The sequence below is a fragment of the Harpia harpyja genome, chromosome 5 (genome assembly GCF_026419915.1).
Source record: "Harpia harpyja isolate bHarHar1 chromosome 5, bHarHar1 primary haplotype, whole genome shotgun sequence".
Taxonomy (NCBI): domain Eukaryota; kingdom Metazoa; phylum Chordata; class Aves; order Accipitriformes; family Accipitridae; genus Harpia; species Harpia harpyja.
In genome coordinates this window covers 1,361,687-1,387,199 of record NC_068944.1, presented here as the reverse complement: position 1 = coordinate 1,387,199, position 25,513 = coordinate 1,361,687, and the positions used below count along the sequence as shown (strand labels likewise).

The 25,513-nt window shown below is 38.2% G+C and overlaps 1 protein-coding gene across 13 annotated transcripts in view; it reads left to right on the top strand.

Moving 5' to 3' along the window:
* COBL (cordon-bleu WH2 repeat protein) overlaps window positions 1-25,513 on the top strand; it is a 210,837-nt gene that overhangs the window by 118,363 nt on the left and 66,961 nt on the right. For all 13 annotated transcript variants that reach the window (XM_052787441.1, XM_052787443.1, XM_052787440.1 and 10 more), the window contains one exon: window positions 17,530-17,724. In XM_052787441.1, coding sequence (XP_052643401.1) covers window positions 17,530-17,724 — 195 coding nt within the window. The remainder of the gene's footprint in view (window positions 1-17,529; window positions 17,725-25,513) is intronic.

The following is a 25,513-nucleotide window of genomic DNA, read 5'->3' as shown; positions in this document are numbered from 1 at the left end:
AACTCACTAGAAAAAAATAGAATAAAGCAACAGCTAATAAGACCAATGGCTTTTAATTTGCATTAATAAAAGGACATTAAAAATAACCCAAAGACAAACTTAAATTCCATTTGAGATTTTTCTAGTGACATCTCAACCGCTTAGGCTTTGCTTCCTTGGTATTTAATATTACTAGAGCCCCTTAATAGTGTATAATAGCCTTGTAATTCATATTCAGTCATAATTTGTTCAGCATATTGTTCTTAGTGTAACTGGCAAGCATGCAGTGGTGTGGAAAATACCACCTTTAAAGAAAAGTTATCCCACGATCAGGCTTTTCTGCAATTGGATAAGCAGAGATGTAGTTCCTTTAAAAAGTCTTTCACATATTTCTGTGCGCATAAAATGCTTTTCATGTTTAAGTTTGGGATGGTCTGGGAATGAGTCAGGGAATTATTAATTCCACTGCAAAATAAATTTCTGTTTGATTTAGCGATGGATATCCAAAATATTTCTTGTAAAGCTTTCCAAATGTAACTACTGTAGTGAAAGGATTAGTGTGTATTTATGCCAATGCCCTTTATTAGGTGAAATCCGAAATGGCTAATTGTATGTCGTCGACTCTGTATTTCTCATATACAATGGAAATTTTCTTTCAGACAGTAACACCTGTTTTTGTAGTGGCATAATCTGAATCACATGTAACCACAGATTTATTATATTAGTCTAAAATATCTTATTAGCATATGTAGAGTCTAGATATAGTGAATATTTTCAACACCAGTTAAGGTATAATTTCTTTTCTTTTGCAACCAATTTCTGAAGTATGAGCGCTAATAGGATTTGGTTCTTTTCCAGCCTCTTCTGTGGACATTGAAGACTTGATTTCATTAAAAGTAGTGGCAAACAATAACATTTCTTTTAATTAGATGATCTCATGATTTCCACACATATTTGTTGTGCATTATTGTTCGTTGGCAAAACTAAGCCACTTAGTAGCGTGTGAAACCATATGTCTCAATAACATCTTATGGCAGGTGAGGGAGCATTTGCAAAACAACGTTTGCTGACAGGACACAATGTATTTTACTTTGATGGGGAAGTTTTCCTAAGTGAACTTTATGGCTTAGTTCTCTCTTGCAAAGTCAAACCTCCATGAGGCTTAGCATGCCTTACAGGTCTCCCTTTAACTCAAAGAGGAGTTGTGTATACGAAGCAAAGACTGTATAGCACGAAGTACTGCGTGTGCTGCTCAGTTGTTCATCGCTACAAAAAGAGACCTTCTAATGCCTGTAGTCTGCGGAGCTGTTCCACGTTATTTCTTCTTTTTTAATAAACAACTGTTAAATTAGATTTCATTGGTCTTTTATATGCAGCTCCAGTACTGATCTTCCCCTTTGAGCTTAGTAGAAATGATTAGAAATAATTCCAGTCATTGCTCTTTCTCTTACTCTCCAGTGTTTAATATTTCATTTGAATTCTCAGCAGAATTTTGGGACACAAGCTGAAGAGGGGAAAGAGTGTGACAAATTGCAGTAAGTCTTTTTAAAGACTTTTACAACAGCATGAAGTAGTAATACTTTCAGTCAGATCCATTTTCTTGACTTTTTTTTTTTTGGTATCATTTATACTTTTAAGCAGATCTCAAAATACTTGAGGAAACTAAGGAAAGTATTTCTGGTTTTATAAATGGTCAGCTGGAGGACCGGAAGAGAAAGCAGATCAAGGCAAATAGCAAGATGTAGCCCTGCAGGGTTCTTAAATAGGCGAGGAGCTGTAGGTGTTGGACACACTGACGTTTTCGGTGGCACACCAAGCACCTGTTTAAGTGTTTCGCTGGTTTAGTACCTCGGTGACCTGGTCAGAGAGCCAGGTACGACCGATGTCTAGGACATGAGCTCTGTAGGCAGTCTCTGAAGTATACTGACATAGCAAGATGGAGAGATTACCAGTAGATTTATGATAGTTAGTGTTTGGTTCCCCCACACCCCCCTCCTCTGATTATAACATTTTCTGCTTTCCATCCCAGCAAATGCTCAGGTACACATCTTGATTTTGATCTCTCCCAGTTTCAGCACAGAGATGGTGTGATTTCATTCAAGCTCTAAACGAAACTTGCTCTGATTTACAGTTGTTTGCATAGGACAAGAGTCAGGCCAGGAAAGTGCACTGTGGAGGTTTGCCTTGTAAAAACCTAACGGCAATGGATTTGACAGAAGGAGGAAGGGAAGAAGAAACATTTAAGACTATATACTAATCAAGAATTCTAGCAGTGAAGCTTTTCTTGCCTTGATTCTGGCAAATGTACAGATGAGAGATGCTGTGCAGAGACTGTTTCTGCACAGAGAAAGCCCTTCAAATGTAAACATTTGAGCAGCTGGCATGGGAGATTAGTGCAGCAGTGGTGGGAGGGGGTAATAGTGGGTAGTGGTGCTGTCTAAATTTAACAAATGCTAAACAATGTGCTTGTTCTAGTTTAGAGGGTTACAGGTCAGAAAGATAGTATCAACTAAAAATACTGGCAATTGCACAAGTCAGTCAAAGTCATTAACTAGTATTTAATTAAAAGTAACTTGCCTTTCCAAAGTTGTGACGCCTTCCTCCCTGCCCCACCAAAAGAGGAAAAAAAAAAAAAAAAAGGATTTGAGGAGAAAATACTCTACGCAACCTGCCTGAATTAAGGAAAAAAAACCAAACCACTTTATCCTCTATCTGTGGAAAGGCAGTGCTTTGAGACTTCTTAATGTTTTTGATTTGGATTGTGAACTGTCTTAATATATTGTTCTACTTTTAATTTCCTGTGGCTGAGTATTATATCAGAAGAAAGCATCATGCTGAGGGTGAAAGTAGTGTAGTTTCTGTTAGCTTTGTAGACTGGTGTTCATATGCTGTTTAACATCATCTGGGGGGGGTTACGTTTTGGTTTTTTAGGCCGTCGCCAAATAGTTACACAACTAGGCTGTACATCAGGGTATCTGATCGTGCATTGGGTTTTTTGGATTTTGGTTTTTAGCTTGTGTTTTGATCGCGCTTTTAAAACAAGTCCTAGTCTATTGGTTGTGATCCGATTCATATGTGTTTTGTTGGAGGTGCTTTACTTTCATAATTTCTTTAGCAGTACAGACTAAAGTATGGGTATCTGGCACCAAATTTTATGTTTAAAAAATCAGAGCTATACTTTCTGTGCTGGCATTGTTATGATTTTCATTGAGTTTGAAAGTATACTGAAGAAAAAGATTTCCTGGAGAAATGACAGCAGCAGCATAGTTTAGAGCATTACTGTCTTTTGGCATCGTAAGGTTAGAGTGACCATCAGAGACTTGATGCAGAACTCACTAGAGCCAGTGGAAAAATTCCTGCTGGTTTCAGCTGGCTTTAGATCATGCTCTTTATGAGTTGTTAGCCATTATCTACACTAGGCCATTTTAAAATCATTCTTTCTTGCGCTACTTCAGGTTCTCTTTTGCATGGACAAAGATCTTCTGACTGTTTCACTGTCGTCTTTGAAAATGTAAGACCTTTGTTCCTTTTTGATGGACAGTTGACACGGATAAACCCCTTGAAGTTGCTTAATTTCTAGAGCATTTTCTCACTGAGGAAGGAGAAAACCCCAAAGTAAACATGTTAAGTCTCGTAGAAGATGAATTGCAAACAGTGGCAAAGGAAGGGAGTGGCTTTCACCGACCAATAATTCGTTGCAAAAGCAGGTTTTTCTTTGTTATCTGAAGCAGTGCATACCCAGAGAAGTAAGCAGAAGTCTCAGCACTGCTTGCCCTGTTTAAGATGTAATCGTGCCAGTGAAGTCCAAGCGTAGGTATATGTTCTATCTGTTTCCACAGTTTTTAACTTCCGTGTTAGTTAAATTTGGGACTGTGCTTGAAAAGTTTCTGCCACAGCTCCTCAGTGGGGAGTGCACTCCAGTGGATTGGAATACTCCAGTCAGCAGGAATAAACAGATCGGAGAGCTGTGATTTCTTAGTATTTCACACTAAATTCACAAAGGAAACAAGGCTATACACATTGGGAAATTAGGTTCTTAGGAATAACAAACATTCACAAGTCAAGCTCTGGTGTCCTAGACTCGGAGAAACTTAGCTGGCTATAGTATATTGCAAAGGAAAATAAAAATATGAAATTATATATATATTTTTATATATATATAAAAAGTGGGAAAAGGCTGAAGTAGCTTGGGCTCCAGCACAGCTGTACTTCCAGTCATTTTGCAGTATCCTCTATTCTCGCTTCACTTTTATTTAGGTGGGGTGGTGTAGACAAGGTCAGAGTTAAAAGGATAATAATGAGTGCTCACAACAGGAAAGAAATAAAAGGCCAAGGATGTTTGAAGTAACGTTTGAATATAATTCTAAGAAAATTCAAAGGGGGGTCTGCTTCTTTGTTCTTAACCTGTTCTTCTGTGCCCAATTATTGAACTTGAGTCATTTTAGGTAGTCCTGCAAGGAGCAGGGAGTTGAATTTGATGATTCTTATGGGTCCCTTCCAGCTTGAGATATCCTATGATTCTATGTTCAGGATATTGATTATTCTTCAAAGAGAATAGCCTTTGGAGAATCCTCCAGGATGGAGAGGAAGCTTGGATCTGAATTTCATGCTCGTGCATGATTCAGATCCTGAAATGAATTTGCTTGTGACTTCTTCGCAGTATAAGCATATGTATTTTCTATCCAAATTGTTCATCTCCTTTAATGGGACAAGCTTAATTTCTGTAGGTATTATGAAACAGAAGATGGATGTGTACAACACCTGGATGTGCTCTATCCATTGTCGAGCAGGAGAGTGTTGTCTTTAAACCTTCTCTTCACCTCTGTACTCCTGGCCACTGATGTTGATCTGGGACTAAATATTGAGCTGTTATAATTCAGAATGGTTCGTTGGCATCAATACCTGAGCATCAAGCTGTGAGCATGATGCCTGTGAGTTAGTCTTTTGGTTTTGTCTTCTGCAGCAAGCTGTCATATCTCCTTAAAGGATTGGTCTGCTTCAGTGCTGTTATTTGCGGCCAGAAATTCTCGGCATGAAAGATGCAGATACAGTTTGGGGGCTTGCTTAGGCCACCCCTTAGGGTTTCAGACCCAGCCTATTGCACTCAGTGTGCGTAAGTATGTGTACATACACTCACAAGGTGCATACAGACATCTGAAAGAGCAAATTGAAGTAATAAATTTTGTATGTGTATATGTGCCTGTGTTTGTATGTAGATACACGTAGGTACACACACAAGTTATGTACACACACACGTGCGCATCCGGACATCTGAAAGAGCTAATTGAAACAGTAACATTCCTGGCTCTTGACTTCTGATTCATGTTGCTAGAATCCTCTTAGTGACTCTGTAATTAGGATTTGTGTTAAAATTTGCACTCGTTTCAGAGTTCAAAAGCTGATTTGTTCTTCTAATTTAAGTTTTAAAATCTTCAGAGGTTGCATTGTTTTTCAGTAATATTTTTGGCAGTGTTATACCATTAAGAAGTGTAAAACTTCCTTTTTGAAAATTTGCTTTGACAGTTGGATGATTTTATTTGTCTCCCTCTAGCTAAACACCTACAGTTACCATAGACTTCAAAGGGAAAACCAGTTGCACAACTTCATTCTAAATTAACAAAGTATTTGTGTCGGAATTGGATTATAGGGACTGGAGCTGGAATTCAATTCCCTGAGCTTGAGTAAATCAGAGCAATTCCTTTGACATTAGAGAAGTTCTGCAGATCTTGGTGAAAATTTGGCTTTGAATTTCAGTACAGATTTTCTCCATTCATCATCAGACGTAATAAGTAGAGATTTTCAGAGGCCAAAACTCAGATGTGTCAGAGTTTCAGCAGACACTGAAAGATGAGGAGAATTGATCATTAATGTTTCTTGTCTCTGGAAAACTTGTGTTATGACAACACTTTCATTAAAATGGGGGGAAAACACTTTTTAATTTAACTGGAATAAAAATAGTCAGTAAAAAACCAAAAATTATTTCTTCAAAACCAAACAAATACACACCCAAAAAACTCATGCCAGGAACCATTCCATTCATAATTCTGGTCCCCATAAAAGTTGGCTATGCAGACATTAAAGCAGATATTTCTAAAATTGTATGTTTTATGCAAAGTTTCCATCTCCTCCTCCAGTATAAATTGGCATATCTACAATGAAAATATATTGAAGATGATCAACTTTAGTGGTTTGATAGTTCCTATATGTTAAAAGAATTTATTGCAGAAGAAGTTCTTTTCAGTAGTTTTTCACAATATTTTGAATTTCAGAAGGACATATATTGCAAATAAAACAACTCCTGTCTTCCATGAACCAAACACATTGGCTGATTGATTTGAAAGAATTAGTAAGCCTAGAGAAAATAAACTCTTACTGCAATGATGAATTCATTTTGCTCAAGACCTCTGATCCTTTTTGTGGTTATTTATGATTGATGAATGCTTAACACCAGTGAAAATTCCGAAAATCTTTTTTTTGCTGTTGTTGGTCTTTGACCTTTTGAACTCCCTGTTTCCTGAAGTCTGTTGTCAGACCATTAATAAAGACAGATTCTGATTTTCAGCTTGGTTGTTGAACACTATTTGATTGAGCTAATCTATTTTCACATAGTGCAAAAGTGCAAGTGAAAGGAGAAACTAGCCTTTTCAAAGAAAATTTGGCTTTTTCCGTCCTCACTCTTCCAAGATTGCTCTCACTAGATCTGCTAATGGCCTTCCAAGGCCAAGTGTAAATAGCCTCTTTTCAAATGTTCTTTCCTTGTTTTCCTTCTGGCTTGGTATTTTTCTGTCTTCTTTCTATACTGGGATTGAATTGAATTTTGGAGTCCATGTGAATTTTTGTCTGTAATTCTTTCTTCTTCAGGTTTCTTTAAAATGCATTTTTCCACTAGGGTCTGTCATTGGCTTTTAGACCTCTCTTGGTAGGTTTTAAAATGTTTCTTTCATTATTTTCTTCCATTCTGCCTCGTTCCATGTCTCAGTATGCGTTAAATCCCTACCACAGAAATATTTATTACACATTCACAAATCTATATACTAACCCCCTTGCCTTTCAGTACTGAATCTTTACCAGTTTGAGTTCTGTTCATGTGACTTTTCCCTCACTGTCTTCATGTCAACAAGTGAGCATTAACATTGCCATTTTTCTGGGCTAACATATGAGCAATCATGGAGTTTTCTTGCAGAATATGGTTTCTGTCCTGCACAGTTTCCTTAGTTCATTGTTCCTTCCCTGGGATAGGAGCCAGTACGCTATCATCACATCCATTGAAGTCTTCTGCTTTTTGCTTTGCTCCTCTCCTTTTCCAGATTTTTGTCTTTGAATTTCTGCAAGGACTTCTTCTCTGGTCAAATCCGGTGAACAGATTTGCTTCATTTTTCACCATAATGACTGTGTTTTTGTTTCTCTCCTCACTTCTTCCTGTGTTCTTTCCTACTTCTTTTGCGTTTGCTTTTGTACTGCTTGGACGAATATCCAAGAGAGACTTGTAGTGTTTTCCACATTTTTTCCCATTTCCTTTTATAATTTACTGAACTCCCTGCACGTCTCTTGTTACAAGCCCATCTTCTGTCTCCATTTGTTGAGATACTTCATCTTGAATAGATAACCCTTTCCTTTTCTTTATAGATTAGCTCTTCTGGGTTTTTTTGATCTGGCATAGAATGTGACAAAAATCTTTCTTTCTCATCTATCTATTGCACTATCAGGTAATGATATGCTTACTTAGCATACATGCACATAGCTATCAAAAAAACTACAAGTGATGCGAGTAGCTCAATTTGCTGACTGCTTGTTTTTTGTTAGCCATTCCCTTTTGGGAATATTTTGGATTTAATCTTTCTCCCCATATTGCCTTTACATTTTTGTATTTTTGACAGTTATGAAAAATCTATTTCCAAAATACGGCCTTTTTTTTATAGGCTGACACATTTTGACAGTGCGCTGTGACAAAAAGAGTTGGACTTGTAGGAAATAAGCTTTTAGCAGACCAGAAGGATGTAAATCAGCCCTGAGAGGGTTCATTTTATACATAAATTGATTCAGGTATTTTCCCAAAACGATATTAAAAAAAGAAGAAGGAGGGGAAAAAAAAAAAAAAAAGACAGCAGTCTAGCAAATGAGACGCAAGCTTGTCCACACGCTTCTGAAGGTCAAGATAAATCATTTTACACTTGTATGAAATAGAAACAAACCTTATCCTAAGCATCTGCCAGCATCCCAGATTGTCACCCATGGTTCAGCTTGACTATGGAATTCTCTTCAGATTGTGTCTGCAGCCTGCACTCCTACCTCCCACTCAAGTGACGGACAGCACTGTTTCCATTAAACTACCAAGTAGCATAGAAAATATTTGATGCAGAAACGTTTTCTATGCTATGTTAATGATGGGTTTGCCTCACTAGGGTTTGCATATCCAAAACAAAAGCAAGAATATTTACATTTAGGGGTATTCAAAATGCATCTGTCATCCAGAAAGTAAAAAAAAAAAACAAACCACGTGCTTTGTGTGCTATCAGTTAGCCTGATGGCATCAGGTACATAGCACAAGAAGGGCATGAAAGAAGTTGGCATGTTTGGGAAGCTTGTGCATATATGTCTATGATTTCTCTGTGATGTGTCTGCCACCTTAACGTGGCATTTTAAGGGATTGGACATGCATGTGCTTTTCAATAAACATGGTGGTCTTAGTATATCCACTTACAAAGATACCTGTAATGCACACGTGCTGCAGCTTGTGGCTATTTCATGGATGTCATTGGATTTATACCAATGTTGAAATATCTTCCAATAATTTTATGTTTCATAGCTTTTTAGCTGTATTTCTGGAAGTTGAGAATCTCATGGAAAGCAGAATATTAAGTGGAAAATACATCGACTTGTGTGGTTTTGAGCTGAAGTTTGGTTTTTTGGACATATACCTACTTGCTTTGCCCATTATGTTTGTTCAGAAAAGAATGTTTAGCAACCTAAGTTTCTTTCATTTGTGGCTAAATAGCTTCAGATTTCAGCAAAACAATTTTTCATCCTTCATAGGACACAGTGACAGAAATTAAGTTATGCATTAGAAAGATTTGTAGCAAGTGTATTTTCACTGCATTGAGTTGACGCTGACTTGTCAATGCTAACAGCTCTGAGTCAAAGATATGTTTCCCTTCTTTTTAACAAGTTCCTCGGCTCTGATTCACGAGGTCTACAGGATACATGCTTGCTGGTTACTACAATGACTTCAGTGTCCAGATGGATAGGAGAGGATGCAAATGATTTATGTGTGCCTTCCAAACAGTGATTTGTACACTTTGGTCTTCTCGTTAGCACCAGGCAGCATGCTGCCTGCTCCCACCTTCTGAGTCATTGAGACATGGCTCTGCCTTCTTTCCGTCTGTCCCACCATTCAGAAAGGGTAGCGTCTACACTTTCCTGTCAAGAAAGGTTATTTTTGCGAATTCTGTTGGGATGCTGCTTTTTTTAAAAACTATGAATTTATTTGAAACACATTGTCACTTAAACAGAAGACATGAATCAAGCACACAATTGTAAATCAAGTTAGATTGTCTTTCCTTTTCTGCATGTAATGCTGTGCTGGAAAAAAAATCATTGCATCCGTTTCCCTTGATACTATGACTGTCATCTTCATTCTACCAGGGAGACTTCTTCAGATTGACATGAGTGATTTTGGGTAGCAGTAATAGACAAAGGTTTTGTTAAGCATGAGGAGTAGTGTGACTGGGGAAAACCTGAAGAGTGAAAAATGGGAACAGGAGAAATTATTTGGAGGAAATACACTGAATTTTAAATCGCCAGAGGTGATTTAAAAGCTTCTATTCTCAAAGCATTGAGGAATCACATCTATCATAAAATCTTGAAAAAGTATAAATGATTTGTCAATCTCTGAGTTGCTTGAATATTATATATACATTGTTGAATTTATAGATCTGTATTCCACTGCTTTATATGTGCAATGTTAGTGTATTCACTTTTGGAGAACTCAGATTAAATTTGTGATCTCAGACTGGCTGAATACTGAGGGAAGTGGTAGTAGTAGGTGATATTGATATTAGCAGTTAGGCTTGGTTTTACTGCATCTGATGCTTTATATTAGCAAGAATTTAAATACATGTTCATGTTTACCTGGAATGCATGTATTCCCGATCCACGTTTTCTAACCTACTAATGATTTGAATAAAAAGTTTATATTCCCAAACATCAAACTCCTTGACTGTTCATAAAAAAAGTAATCAACTTACTTGTGAAATTTGCCATATTCATTTAGTATCCATCTGATTTTCAATTGGAAAATTAGTTTTGAATGTTGCTTCACACACAAGAAGTATAACAAAAACCAAAGAAGATTCTTGGAAGCTCTCTCTGGCTAGGCTCCCTCTTTGTCCTCAGCGTAGTGCACAGGGCTTGAGTTATTAGCTACACTTGTTCCCTGCTTAGAAATGCACAAACAGTGAATCTAAGACCGTCGGTCTGTTCTGGAAAGCTTTTCTTCTGGAGGCTTCCACTGTTCTAGTTCCCTCTAGTTGTTCTTCAGCTCTTCTACTGGAAAAGGGGTTGGACATCACGGGAGGTGCAAAGTGAACATAAATCAGTTGGAGCTGGAAACCAAGGTTGTGCTCCTAGCTGTAAAGATGCTTTACATCACATGACCATACCCAAGTGAGGACAAGAAGTAATCAGATAAACTTCTAGGAAGGGAAATTATAGTTAAGGTACAAGGAAAAAAATGTTAATGATAAGGATAGTTAAGCAATAAAACAGCATAATTGTGGATGATGTGGACCTGTGTCATAGGGAGGTTTAGTAACCTCTGCAGTGACAGATTGGGTCACGCTGCTTCAGTGCTGGGAGATGCAAGTGGATGACTTTGTAAAGGGAGGTGACCTACCTGGCACTGCTGGGATTTCTGATCAACAAACTTTGTACTAAAACGAGAGGAATGTGGTCGGCCACTGTGAGGGAGGACTGGCAGGGGCACAGGAGAGAGGACATTCTCAGGCATTTCTAATTCTGGCTGTGTAAGTTCTGGTGGCCACCAAACGGGCCCTGACAGCGAGATCTGGAATTGCTAGCTAGATACTATAATAAACTTACACAAGCATAAGATAGCACTGTACAGACTTCAAAGTATAACTCAAAACTTTTACAGTAAAACCTTGAAAGCCTACTCACCAGACATAGAAAATTAACATGGTGCTGCCTGTATGAATTACTGTTGTGGAAATGAAATAGTTCCTTCTCTTTTAATATTGTGATGGGTGACCAGATAATTTCCTACCAATAGCAAAATGCAATGAGATAATAAAGCAACATAAAGTAAATTGCATAAAAATGCTTTTTTTTTTTTTTAGGTCAAAGCAGGAAAAGGGTAACTTTTTTCCTTTCTGACTGCAGACTGTATGCAAGTACCAGAATCATAAGTGCTTCAGGGAGTACAAAAAACAAACTGTATTCAATGTGGCTGGTTAGAAAGGAAAATCTGAGTAGTCACAATCTTGGGGTTTTTTTAAACTGTCTCCAAGCAATCTCATGACTGAAGTAATATGCTTTGGTTTTGAAGCAGGAGCTTGGATTAATTCAGTTTCAGGGTTGTCAGATTTAGTGCTAGTATAAGGAATTTCACTATCATGTCAAGGAAAGCAGCCTGCGACTTCAATTTGTGCGGTAGGTCTGAAATAACCTGTCTGGCATTTTAAATGGCCAGTTGTAATCAGTTGTGGTGTCATTCAGCAAATCAATAAAAGTTTGCATTAATGGAGTTTAAATGTCTAATAGGCATAAATATTCTTGTTGTCGCTAAGTAGATGGATTTGTCTGCCTGCTCTAAATCTTACCTTTTGTATTGCAAAAAAAAAAATTATTTCCTTTCTAATACATTTATTCTTATTTTTTGTCTCTGTTTTGGAAAAAATAAAAATCTTTACTTTTTGCTGATACATCTGGTACTTTGAGTGCTTAAAAACAGCCCAATTGATTACTTTTGATTTAAAAACTTCTCAGAAGGAAATTGCATAACAAGACTGGGAGCTAAAATATGTGAGTTTTGGCAAAGAGCTGCGGAAGAAAGACCTGGCTGTAGCAACCTCACAAGAAAAGAACTAGACATTTTGAAAAATTTTTATTGACCGGTGTGGACAGGGAACGGGAAGTCAAATCACTCTCACAGGCAAGCTGCAGTCTCTTCCTTGCTGACCTTTAAATGCCACTTAGTGTCATCAGGAAATCAAGGAAATGCTAATAACAGGGCTTTGGGTAAGAGAGTTATATATGAGGGATATCTTCTGAAAACAAACATAAGCTGACTTCCATTTTTATACACATCTGTTTTGTAAAATGGAATTCTCACAGCAGTACAGTTATATTTTTAATATATTAATCTTACATTATTTTATTAATATTAACATGAAAATTTTCAGAAGTATCCGTAAGATGTCAGAGCTCCTGTTGATTCTTGAAAAGTGAGTAGTTTGCAGAAGACGTCTTATAATTGCATTCTAGGTTGATGACCTTGGAACACAGACTGGCCTCTGCTTTAGGCTCTTAATCTAGCTTGTGTTGAGTTCAGCAGGCTATGGACTTTGGTAGTCTTGTAGAAAGTTGACTTTTCAATGTCTTTTGAAAATGGGACTGGTATGCCCAAGTCACCAGGTTACTCTGAGCATTCATACCCCTGTGTTTTTAACAGCTCCTCTTTGCCCTTCCAAAAAGTCTTTGAAAGCTAAATTTCAACTAGAAGAACCGGTAGAAAAAATCCTAAAATGAAACTGCTTAACCCCCAAGAAAGCATCTTGTATGTTAGAGAAAAAGGAAGTTCCTTAGATTTCAGAAGTTTAATGAGAGGGAAAAAACTAGCTGGCAAGTACAACATGAAACAATGGATCCGTGAAACCTGATGGCACCGTATGTAGGCACTGCAGCTGTTTCTTGCCTCCTTCCAACATGGAACTGAAATGGACTTTAGTCCGTGGTTGTGGTTCAGTACATGTTCAAGACCCTTGCTCGACTAGAGTCTAACTTGACTGCTGACCTATGCTGGTGTGTCTGTGTTTTTGCTGGGTTTGCTTTGGATTAACTGAGGGAAGAAAAAAAAAGAGGAGGGAACTATTTCTTTTTTCTTGCTAGTTTGCATTACTTGTTTGAACTGCTAGCAAAATGCTCTAACACTAGTGGTCTACCAAAGACTATGATTTTACAAGTTGGAAGACATTTTTAAAAGCTCTTTATATAATTCATTGCCATAAATTTTCTTTTTCTGACATTATTTTTCTTTTTTTTTTTTTCTGCAAAGCAGTTAAAGTGGATTGTAGGAATTGATTTTGATTCTGAGCAGAACATTCATGCTAACCTATTTGCAAATGAAACGGAGGATAAGGGCTGACTTTTTAGCCAGCTACACTGGCTGCAGTACTTGAACTTGGCTTTCCTCTTACTTACACTGCTGTAATTTGAGTAATTCCACTGAAATCGATCCATTGATAACCAATTAAAACAATAAGACATGAGAGATGGTTTGGGTAAGTGGTGTGTGCGTATCAGGTCCCTACAAGTTTGCTTAATTAATGCTCTGTGCTTTTAATAGTTGCCTTGCTAACCTGCCTGAAAACCAAACCTCCAAAATCCAGTGATTTGGAAAGAAGCTGCACTGCATCTAGCACAACATAAAATATAAAAGCTGGGTAAGGCGTTGTCTCTCTAGATTAGGTTTACAACAAAAGACGAGCCACGCCAAAAACACTTGTGTCAGTGGTTTGTGTCCAATGTTTTTTTTCTTCTCTTAAAGCTACTGAACATGACTGCATACATGGGAGAGCTTGAAGGTCTGCCTCCAGTTAGACAAACATCTCATTGCTGAATGATCGGGCTTTCAAAACTGCTTTGAGGTTGTCCTCATTCCATTCTCCTGGAAGCTATAGCAAGTTTTTATTTTAGGGGAAGAGTCTTAACATGAGCATTCTTGAAATGCTCACTGACTAAATAATGGGCTTAATATAAAGGTTGGACTTGGAAAAGAAAACGTAGCTGCATTTCCAAGGTTTTTATTTTTAATTTCATTGAAGTCTTTTTATTGTAAACTATTTATAGTGTCATATAAGCATTAAATTTTTTCCCTGTATCTTCTGTTAGGATATGCAAGCTTTAAAAAAAAACCCCAGCTTTAAAATGTTCAGTTGTTCATCACTGTATTCATTCATAGTGATCTGTTGCCTGGAAGAGGATTCTCATAGCTCTTCAGCCACAAGACCTTGGCATAGAATCTAATAGGATATTAATTTGAAACTGGATACATCCTATCTTCTTACTGGTACTCTGTATATGTAATGCTAGGAGGGAAGTCTTAGGGGGTTTTTATTATTTGTATACATCTTTAAATCTCTTAACAAAATTTCTCAACCTTTTTATCCAGCAAGGAAAATCAAAGAATTAAAACAGTCACAAAAGCATACCTGTAGAATACACTGTAAAATTATTTTCTTCAGTGATTTTGTAGGTGTGTGAAAAGAGGAGACTATATTTCATCCTGGAACCCTGTAATTTCTTTAGGAGTAAACAAACTTTATTTGATAGAACCAGGTGCAATATGCACTAAGAATGACTTAAAACTTGTAGGTTACAGATGAGATCATTATTTTTTCCACTGCCCAAGATACAGGGCCAAGAAAAGAGTATATTTCTTTATAAGATTAGACCTACTCTTTTAAACCCCACCTTCCACTTTTTCCACAAGCTTTTTTCTTCATTGCTAGAAAAGTGAAGAAGAAACTATTGATGCTATTCAGTTCAGAGAAATCGGTGATGAAAAAGATGTAGCAAATACTGCTTTAATCCTTCAGTAAAACCCTGTTTGTGCTAAATATACTATTCCAAGATGACGTCTGCTGTGCAGTGTGCAACATAAAAGATAACAAAAGCGTCCAGCTGATGTTTTTAAGTGTTGGTTATATAGTTATCACATGTGTGGTAAATGCAGGACAAGACAAATCAGTTTGCTATCTGCATTTAGCATTTTCAGTTGCTTTCACAGGAATCTATAGAACATTGAGCTTTACCAGGCAGTCAGGAACCTGTATTACATACCTCTTTTTGCATTGCTGTATTTTTTAGCTCTTTATGCTTCATCAGTGCTTCTCAACGGTCCTAAAATCAAATTCATTGTCTTTTTGAGCTTGCTGCCCCATATTGTTAATTTTTACCTAAGATTGCACTTGGCACTTGTGGAGGGCAATTACCATGCCATGTCACAAGTCAAATTCACTGCAAGTTACACCCTTATGGCAATCCAGACGTCCACCACAACGATGAGGCAGCCATACAATTGAGGCAAAGCATTTTCCACCAGTTTCCAGATTGGAGAACTTAGGTTGAAAGAACTACCTCTTTTATTTGGAAAGTGATGGGATTTGTGGTGGCCTTTAGTTTCCTGGTAGTATGTATTCTGTGGTTTTGGACAAAATTCCACGTAAGAGCTTTATGTCCTTGATGGGTGAGCTTTGCAAGTGCAGTAGCACGTTCTGTTCTGATAAGAACAGCATTATCAACCACGGTCATCAGCCTCTACTTCCAGAATAGGTATCACTGGTGATACCAATGAGTGCACCCTCAGCAAGTTTGCCGATGACACCAAGCCGTGCGGTGTGGTTGACACGCTGGAGGGAAGGGATGCCATCCAGAGGGACCTGGACAGGCTGGAGAGGTGGGCCCGTGCGAACCTCATGAATTTTCAACAAGGCCGAGTGCAAGGTCCTGCACGTGGGTCAGGGCAATCCCAAGCACAAATACAGGCTGGACGGAGAATGGATTGAGAGCAGCCCTGTGGAGAAGGACTTGGGGGTGTTGGTTGACAAGAAGCTCAACATGACCTGGCAATGTGCGTTCGCAGCCCATAAAGCCGACCGTATCCTGGGCTGCATCAAAAGCAGCATGACCAGCAGGTCGAGGGAGGGGATTCTCCCTCTCTACTCCGCTCTCGTGAGACCCCACCTGCAGTACTGCCTTCAGCTCTGGGGCCCCCAGCATAAGAAGGACATGGACCTGTTGGAGCGAGTCCAGAGGAGGGCCACGAAGATGGTCAGAGGGCTGGAGCACCTCTCCTGTGACGACAGGCTGAGAGAGTTGGCGTTGTTCAGCCTGGAGAAGAGAAGGTTCTGGGGAGACCTTACAGCAGCCTTCCAGTACCTAAAGGGGCCTACAGGAAAGCTGGGGAGGGACTTTTTATAAGGGCATGCAGTGGTAGGACAAGGGGTAACATTTTTAAACTGAAAAAGGGTAGATTTAGATTAGATATTAGGAAAACATTCTTCACTGTGAGGGTGGTGAGGCACTGGCACAGGTTTCCCAGAGAGGTTGTGGCTGCCCCATCCCTGGCAGTGTTCAAGGCCAGGTTGGATGGGGCTTTGAGCAACCTGGTCTGGTGGAAGGTGTCCCTGCCCATGGCAGGGGGAGTGGAACTAGATGATCTTTAAGGTTCCTTCCAACCCAAACCATTCTATGATTTCACAGAAGCCATTTCTAAGAAGCAGCGACCATCTCATAACTTATTTAAAAAGTAAGATCTTCAATTTAAAATGGAAGCTTCTCTTAATTAAAAATAGCAAAAGGTAACTCACAGGTTTTGTGGGAAAAGTTTTTGCAAGGTCTTTATTAGCAGATTAAAGAAAGTAATAATGTTGAATTTAAGTGTCAAAACTAAGTTAAGAATGGATATTTTCAAGCAATCATGTTCCTAGTCTTTCCTATTTGTAGATTTACTACTATATGACTGCATATATTTCTGTTTGTATATTAATATAAAAATGTATTAAGGCCTTGATCTGAACTCAGTGAAACTTTTTCTATTGATTTTATTAAGTTTTCAATGAGAACTAAAGTTATTTTTAATATTAAGGAATTATTGAAGTAGTTTCTGCTTCTCCTTTCATCTGGGCCGGTTAAAATCCAGAGTGGTGCCTGTCAGTAGGACTTCTTTTGACTAGGTTAAATGGTTGTTTTCAGTAGCTTGTAAATGATTGTGCTTGATTGTGCATGTAAGTTGGAAATAGTTTGATGGTAGCAGAGTTTCTCTTACGTAAATCTGGAGAGAAGACTCAGGTAAATCAGGCAGATTGATAATAAAACAGACAAGCCTGAGACAGACAGCATATGGTTAATACAGTGTTCTCATTTAAGAGTAAATCTTGCTTTCAGAAATGTGTATTACTTGTAATTTAAATACAACTGTAGATGCATTTGGATAACTGTAATTATGTGTCTTGATGAAGCTTATAGTTTTAAATAGCAAGCAGTAGTAGTGTTCCCATCAGCACTACTGTTAAACTGCGTTAGGTGCTCATCGTGCCTCCCGACTTACTAATACTGCCTGTAAGCTTTGTTCCAGTTGACCTTTAGAAGTTTCCAAAAGTTACAGTTTGCAATTCAGCAACTTTGGCAGAGGAACATACCTGATTATTCATATCATTGTTTAAGCGGTAACCAGATGTGTCTTGTTTTAATTCTTTCTTTCCCATTGTTTTTAAAAAGTGATGTTAATCCAAGATGTTAATCCATTTACAGGGTTTTTCCACAGCACCAAATTCCCCTTCGGTGAATTCTCGTTCCAGTAGCCTGGGTCCATCACTGTCCCTTGGTAACATCTCAGGAATGACAGCAAACCCAGAAGTGAAAAAACGCAGAGCACCTCCTCCACCAGTTGTGACACCTGCGTTGCAGAACGTGGAGATGAGTGGACAAGACAAGACAGCAGCACAGGTAACGGTGACACCACAGAATGGGCTGCTTTGCCTGTTGTGCTGGCTACCATCGGTTCGTTCATGGGAGCTAAAGTCATTCACAGATATTTTGGTTAGCCATTAACTACAGCTCACCAAACCTCTTGATCTTACAAAATAAAATTATCAAAAGTCTTGGAGTTTTGTACATATTTACTGACCTTTCTTGAGACTGCCCCAGGCTTTCTCCCATGTCAGTCTTTCTAAATCAGAAAAGTTTTGTGAAGCATTATGCTAAAAGGAGGAGGGTGAAGAAAAAGTAAGGCAGAACAGCTGGAAATTGTGTGGGGTAATTAGGTATCCTTATTGGCCATGGCAGGCCTGGAAAATGGGTGGCAGTTCTAATGACTGACAAAAATCTTCAGCGTGCTGTTTTGCCCAGATGCTTGTCAGGGTGTCGCCTACATCCCCGTTTCCAGTGCTGCCGTGGGATACCAGAAGATCTGCTCTGCTTTCTGAGTTGTGCCATGTGACCTTTTAAAGCAGTGCTCTGTTTTTGCTTTTAAAAAAGGTCACTGTTCCACAATACAGTTATCGAGAATTAAACAGAAATGGGAGGGAAAACTTTCTGAGGACCTAACCCTTTGAAAAGAATAGAGTTAAGGGAAAAGGAAATTGTTCTTGTTTTTATAGTGACATTCAGGTATGTATGTTACTAAACATGCGCAAGCATGTTAAGACTTCGGGTTCCGCCATCAACAAGAAGTGTTACATTCTAAATGTAAACTGTAAAAGTTAGTGTGTAAAGCTATACATGGATGCCAAATAAGAATGCAAGGAACCAATACGTTCAAGGTTGTGTAATGTGGACTGACTCTGCCTGCTTAGGGCTTGTCACCTCTACAGCAGACTGATCTTTGGAAAGCAAACTGTGTTAGTGCAAAATGGAGTCAGGAAGGAATCTCTGAGTTCAGTATAATGGAGGAGTCGTCGTCTAGTGCTCAGTCTCACTCCCTGTCACTCTTTTATTTATCTGCATTAAGACATACGTCAAGTGCCTTCTCCAGTGAAGCATTGTGTAAGCAAAGTTGATGCACAGTCTTGGTAAAGGATTGTGGAACCTTATTTTCCCATTCTTAGGATGTCTAAAAGTGTGATTGCTGGAACATAGCGGTGTTTCATTTTTCAAAATTGGAATATGTGCCTTTGAAATAGCACTCATTTATTATAGACACAGCTGAAGAGAAACAACGTTTTCTTGCAAAATTTGGTGCACTTTCTTTTTTAAAATTTCCTTTTGAAATTCCTACTGTAAATATTTTGATGCAGCTTCTTGTGTCCCCCAGAGTTAAACATTTAATGCGTTCAAGATAAATAGATCTTTTTGTACAAAAATACCACGGCATTATAAGTCTTAAGTTTATAAAAGTATGGTAATCATGGACCATATTATTCTTCCATTCTCTTATGCTTGTCTCCCTGCAGTGTGGCATGGAGATTTTAAATTCTGTTGCACAAAACCACTGAAAAACTAAACTCTCTTTAACCATGTTAACATTTCTGTTTTCAGTGTTGTTGCAAATAGATTAAAGAACTGGCTTTCTGAAGCCATTGGGAGAAAAGTATTTCTTTATTGCAAGAAGCATACAGTACAGTGTCAACTTCAAATTTTCTTAGTCTAAAGGAAAAGCTATTTTGAAGAAGGGAAACAGATGAAGGTTGCGTCAGAGGATTTTCCATGATGTAGTTAATTTTGGGCAATAGAAACGTCTTGTGTAGCTAACAAAGCCAATGAAGAGCACGGTAGATTATGAGCACAGTTGCTAGAGTCTGTTTGGCTGCATTTGTTGGGTAAAGGACATCTTTCTGAAAATGGTGGCATAGGTCAAAATATTAAACAGTTATGGTGTGTTTCTGAAGCTCCCAGGCTGAAAGTTGCTCACAGGCTGCCCTGTAGTTTGAACAAGAATGTGTGGATTACAGTTGAAATGAAGCACAAGTTCCATGAAGCAATCAAAAACCGAGGGAAGAGATTAATTATTCAGTATTATGTGGCAAGGTAGCAACAGAGATTTTGTTTATAAGAAAACCCAAACAGTTCTATTTTATCTACGTGCAGACTATCCAGTTTGCTGTGAAAATAGAGTAAAAAATCTCAGGGTGTAAGTTTATTTCTTTAGTTTATGGGAAAGAATTAGCACTGATCTTTTTTTTCAGGGAAGGACGTCAATTCCGTATTAATGGACTTCCTTCCATAAAAAGATAAGATGTTTGTTTAGAAAACTTTATTTATGTGCAACTGTTACTAACAGGAAGATCCTGCAAAAGGGGAACATGTTTATTTCCAGTGAAGCTAGCACATTAATAGAAAATGAAAAAAGTGGTATTCTGAACTCTCAGAAGGTTTTTTTTCTTTTTTAGCTGTCTGGTTCCATAAAGTTGTGTAGAAAAGCGAATACTGTAGCTGTTATGAATACCTGTAATTTGACTTTCCAACGCAATAAGCCTGTTATTTTTAACCCATTGTTAAACTCCAGAGCATTCAATTTTCTTTACAGCACAGATGATCCTTTAGGAATTTATATCTCATCTCCCTGCCTAGTGGTTGCAATCAGAAATTTCCATGTGTATGAAGGGTGTTTTAATTTATGCTTAAGATTTAGATTTTCTCCACTCACTCTTCTGGATAGGTAGATTACTGCAATATAATTTTACTATATTGCAGCTTTTGTTTCTGTGGGGCTTACAGTAATTTACCTCCTTGAGGGTAAGGCCCCTGCAGTAACTTTAATTACTTTTTAGTGCAGCATCATTAGTTTTCCATGTCTATTTAAAGGTAGTGTTCCCTCTGTAACTGTTTTAAATCTCCTTTAGAAAATACCCATTTCTCTTCAGAGCACAATTAAGCAGTGCTTCAGAGTTTGCTGAACATGCACTAAGTAGTTTGCAAAAGAATGCAGAGTCAAAGAAAGGAGTCTACAGATTTCTTCCCTGGAGACTTCCCCCCTGTTTTTTTAAACATCTTCCAAGTGATGCTATTTAGAATAATGAGAAGTCACTTGAAAAAAATAGTCTTCAAAAGACCAGGGTATGGTAACATTTCCACTATGAAATCTAGAAGGTTAGATGCTTTAGAAGTAAGGAGGTCCCCTCCTTTCTTAAGTTGCAACACGGAGCCTGCGCCATCCAGAGAGTAGAGCAGAACACTGTAGGGGGTGAGCAAAAACTGAACCCCCTTTGCAACCAATCTCTGTTCTCTGTCACAGCACTTTAGATGATGTGCTAGCAGAATTTGAGGCCACCTTACAGTAGGCATAGTGTAAACTGAGTCCCCACCCCAAAAAGCATGCACCATGTAGACAAAATATATAAGAGAAAACCTGTATGAGTATGCCATTGTAGATAGAGCATACAGAGAAGAGCCACATGTGAAGTCTGACAGAATTAAATGAACCTCCTTGGAGGCTTATTCAGTGACCTCTCTTAAAAAGAAGTGTGTTTGGGTCACTTCTTGGAAGAACTGTCGAATTGAGTATTGGAGTCTTTTGGCGGTCAAGGGTATTGTGCGCTGGCAAATTAGTTTATGGGAATAATTACTTTTTTCTTTTTTTTTTTAGCATGTATGGGGAAATACAGAAATTGTAGTGAGGAGGGATGATAAAGAAGGCCTCAGGGACTTTCTGTAAGAGCCTTTTCTGTGAAATGGAGTGGTTTATTTAGAATAAAATCATAAGGCTTTTTGGAGACAATGTCAGAATTAGAAGAGGGCTCTTCAGTGCCTTCATCTGTATAATAGCTCTGATGTTAACTCCAGAAGCCAGAAATGCAATTTGTAGACTGTGATAAAGGAGCCGTGTGCTATTTCAGCTGCTGCAATTTTCAGAACAGAAGCACTTTCATATAATATGTAGGTGTAACAGGAGGCATCTGGGATTTGTTACTAGCCAAATTCCTGTATTAATAGAGGAATAGGGCAATGTAACAGATACAGTATTCTCACATTTGTTTCATAGATTTTAATCTTAGTTGTCATATGGCAAGACAGTGGGTTTAAATAAAAACTGTATCATTGCTTTTAGTGCAGGTGAGGAACTGGCCTCACACTTTCAGAAGGTTCCATTATAAACCAACACAATTTTCAGGTTTATTTCCATGTTTATATAGTTTCCTGGAGGTTGCTGTAGACTAACGTATGCGACATACTGCGGGTTTTGCCCTGCTTCTTGCGTTCCTCTTCTCCATTTAGATCTCAAACTTGGGTTGTTGAGGACAGTTGGTGACTCCCCATTCTTGGTCAAGACCATACCTTTAGAGCAGACTACTTGCCCCCAGTGTTTTATCAAGGCTGATGTTTCCTTACCAAGAATACCTTACTCATTGAAGAGTCTTACTCACATGAATAAAAAGGAATATTGCAGCCAAAGAGAGTCACAGCCTTACTCAGGTCGTTGCTGGCAGGTTTCTTTCTCCCTACCACCAGTTTATTTTTGACCAATTTTATGCCTAAATGAGAAGTTCAGCTTTAAGGGAATCATTTTAACATTAACAAATATAAATGAGCCTTTCATATCTTTCCTGGAGAAAATAAGGTACTCACAGTAAAAATTTGCGAAATTTCTTGTTTATATAGGTAAGATACTTCCTGTATTTGCTGTATGTCTTACTAAAAGGAAGGAAATGACAAATGTGGAAGTGCAGCGGAAATGTTATTTTTTGCCATCTTAGTTGATGATTTCTAATACTGACCACCACGTAGGGTTTTTCTTCTTCTTCTTTCTTTTTTTTTTTTTCCCTTTTCAAGTGTTTCTGTACTCCTGCTGGAGATAGCAGCTTCCTGCAAGGTATGTTCCCCTGTTCCAGTGCATATTGCACTTGAAAGAGTTATGATTCTGCTGGCAGTCGTTGACTGGAGTGCCATGGAGCTGGCAGGACACCGGGTTAGGCATCCTAGCCATTTAGTAGCATTTTCATGCCTTTGGTAGGGATGCCTTTCTCACAGCAGATTTTGTGGTACAGTACTATTCACTGTCCTTTTATACATAAACCAATGTAAACAGAATACACCAGTGATTGAAAGCTTAGGTCCCCTCTGGTTGATTGAGCGTATTAAGAGTGTGTCAAAAGGAGGAAATACTCTAGTGAAATGTCCTGCTGAAAGCCATTGAATTTGTGCCCATCTGCAGGCAACCCTGAAATACTTTAAATGACATTGCAAATGAGCACAGCGTATAGTGAAAGCATGCCTGGAAATCATTCTGCCAGCAAGAACCACAGAATAATTTTCAAGTAGTAAAAATAAAGGACAGGCAGTGAAGGAAATGTATGAATAAAATTATATTGAAATAATAATTAACATATTAAATTTTTTCAAAGCATTATGAAACCATAGACTCACCCAAATTTCCAGAATCAGTCCCTGAATTTGCAGTTCTCAAATTTCCCATGTGTATGTGTATATGGTACAGGCATGGACTTGGAAGCCACTTGGAAATGTGACTCATTATCTTCCTTAGAAGTAAAATGTATTTTAAAACAGTGGCCAAGATTTTTAGAAATGGTTAGCTCAGCTGTCCATAATTAGGAAGCTGAGTTTGTAGCTTGATGTTTTCTGAACTTTTAAGATGTCAGAAGCTGCGTCTGGTTGCTCAGCAACTCATTATCTGGCCACCGTGATTTTAATATCATGTTATTTTTCACTGTGCCACCTTCTGTTGCAAAAGGAGTTTAAATTGAGATTGTTAATATAAAAATCTGAGCAAACAAGCATTTCTTCCACTGATCTCCCCCCAGTGCAGTGGGGTTTTTTGCACAGGTATCTTGCATGTTTGCATGAAGTGATTACCACTCTTCCACCTTACTTCTTCACAATCTAATGCCACAGATTGGTGGTTAGCTGACTGCAAGGATAATCTTGATTGGTATGAAATCACACTGTTAGTGCTGTTCTCCTCAGGTTTTCAAAATGACATATTTCCCTGTGGCTGCAAATTAAGCCCTAAAGCAATGAATACAGTTCCTGTAGAACGGTGTAGAGTAAGGTATGTTCCTAGTGCGTACAGCTGTGTCAGTGAGGATACCATCAGTAGAGCTTTCCATCTGTGTGCCCTGTGAGTTAAAGTTTCTTTAATCTGCTTTGTCCCTGGGGATTTCGATTAAATCTGGTATTTCAAATAATAATACTCCTGCAGTTGACTTTCCTTCTGAGAAACAGCTGAGCGCTTAGAAAGAACCTGTGTTTGTGTGGATGACAGCCTTTCTTCCTCACAAATTTTCCTGGACTATCAGAAGCATCATTTTATGGGAGAGGCATGATACCAACAGGCACTGCAGTTGTAGAGTCCTGTGTCCCGAGAGGAAAAGTTTCAAATTGTTTTAGATTTACCTAGTTGGTTGATCCTACTTTTGTAGAAATTATTGTAGTTGTACTTGAGGGAGGGGTGGTTTGTTTTTCATGCTGCAGCAGAATAGCCTTATGCTGTGGGTATTTTCTTCCCTTTTACCTTATACTTTTTTCTGTACTTCTTTACGAGGTGAAAGGTAATGAACAGTTCATGGTGGAGATCATCTGACAGTTGTATTCTGTTTTAATAAGGAGCCCAGAATTCAGCAGAAGGGTGAATGGACTCAGATTAGTTATCTCTCTTGCATAGGTTACACCTAAGCCAGAAACGTCTACTAGAAGTCAACAAGATACGAGTGCATGTTTTTTTTATCGTCTTTCAGAGAGGAAGGGAGGTTTCTTTTGACTCTGAGGTCTTCTGGGTGAGGTCTTCTCAACCTTTCTCTTATGACACATTTCCTTTCCTCTTTAAGTGCTCTGTGAATGTATTTTTGTTTTGCTTTGTATTTTTCTGTGGAGCATCCAGAAGTCTCCTTTGAGAATACCAGATACTTTTTTTCACATTCTGAGGAAGGATGCAATGAATCAGTTTCTGCTGTAGGAAAAAACTGTTTTTCAAAATGTGTCTTTTCCTTTTACAAAATACTGCATCTTCTAGGTCACCTCTCAGGTTTTTATAAGTTCCCTGAGGATATCAAAGCAGGGTTTGTTCCAAAGGAGGAGGGATAACACTTGACTTTTAAATTTTTTTAAAATGTTGATTAAAAGGAGTTTAATGGCTGGGTTTGTAAAGCTTTTTAGTTTATCCTGGTTTGATTTTCTTTTTGTGCACGAAGAAGGCCTGAAATGTGAATGGTGCGTGTTATTTTTAAAACTTTCTTTGTCTTTGTTCGTTAACTGAGGATATCATGAGTGTTAGCTATGATCTTCTCCAGTTTTGGCGGCAGACTTGTTAGAATTCTCAGGCAATGTATGATATCTCATGACAGCATTTTTCTGATGAGGGCAGGGATATTGCATCTTTATTAAAGATGCTCTTTCTCCAGAATACTGTTCAGGTGCCAAAGTTATGTAAGCTTAAAGAAAAATTTATTTTTTTTTTTTTTTAAGAAGTCAACAGATAGTCAAGAATGTATGAGATGTCTTTATAATTAGAGTTTGGATATTAGGTGCTGGAGTGCACACCGTACTGCTGTAAGATGCCAGATTAAGAGGCTGGGGACTTCTTACACAATTGGCATGAGGCAGTATTTTGATAAGGTCAAAGAGTAGCTGAGTCTATCTCTGTGTGTTAATACAGATGGATATTAATAGATAAACCCATAAAAAATGGAGATTGTATCTATTTCTCTGTATTTCACATCAAATTTGTGTAGCAGTCGCTTATTTTGCATGTACTAGGCTGTAAATACTGCATGGTAATTATGAAACTTTCCATTAGGCTTTTAGTATCCATCTCTCTTTGGGGCTTTTATTCCAGTCATTCTGT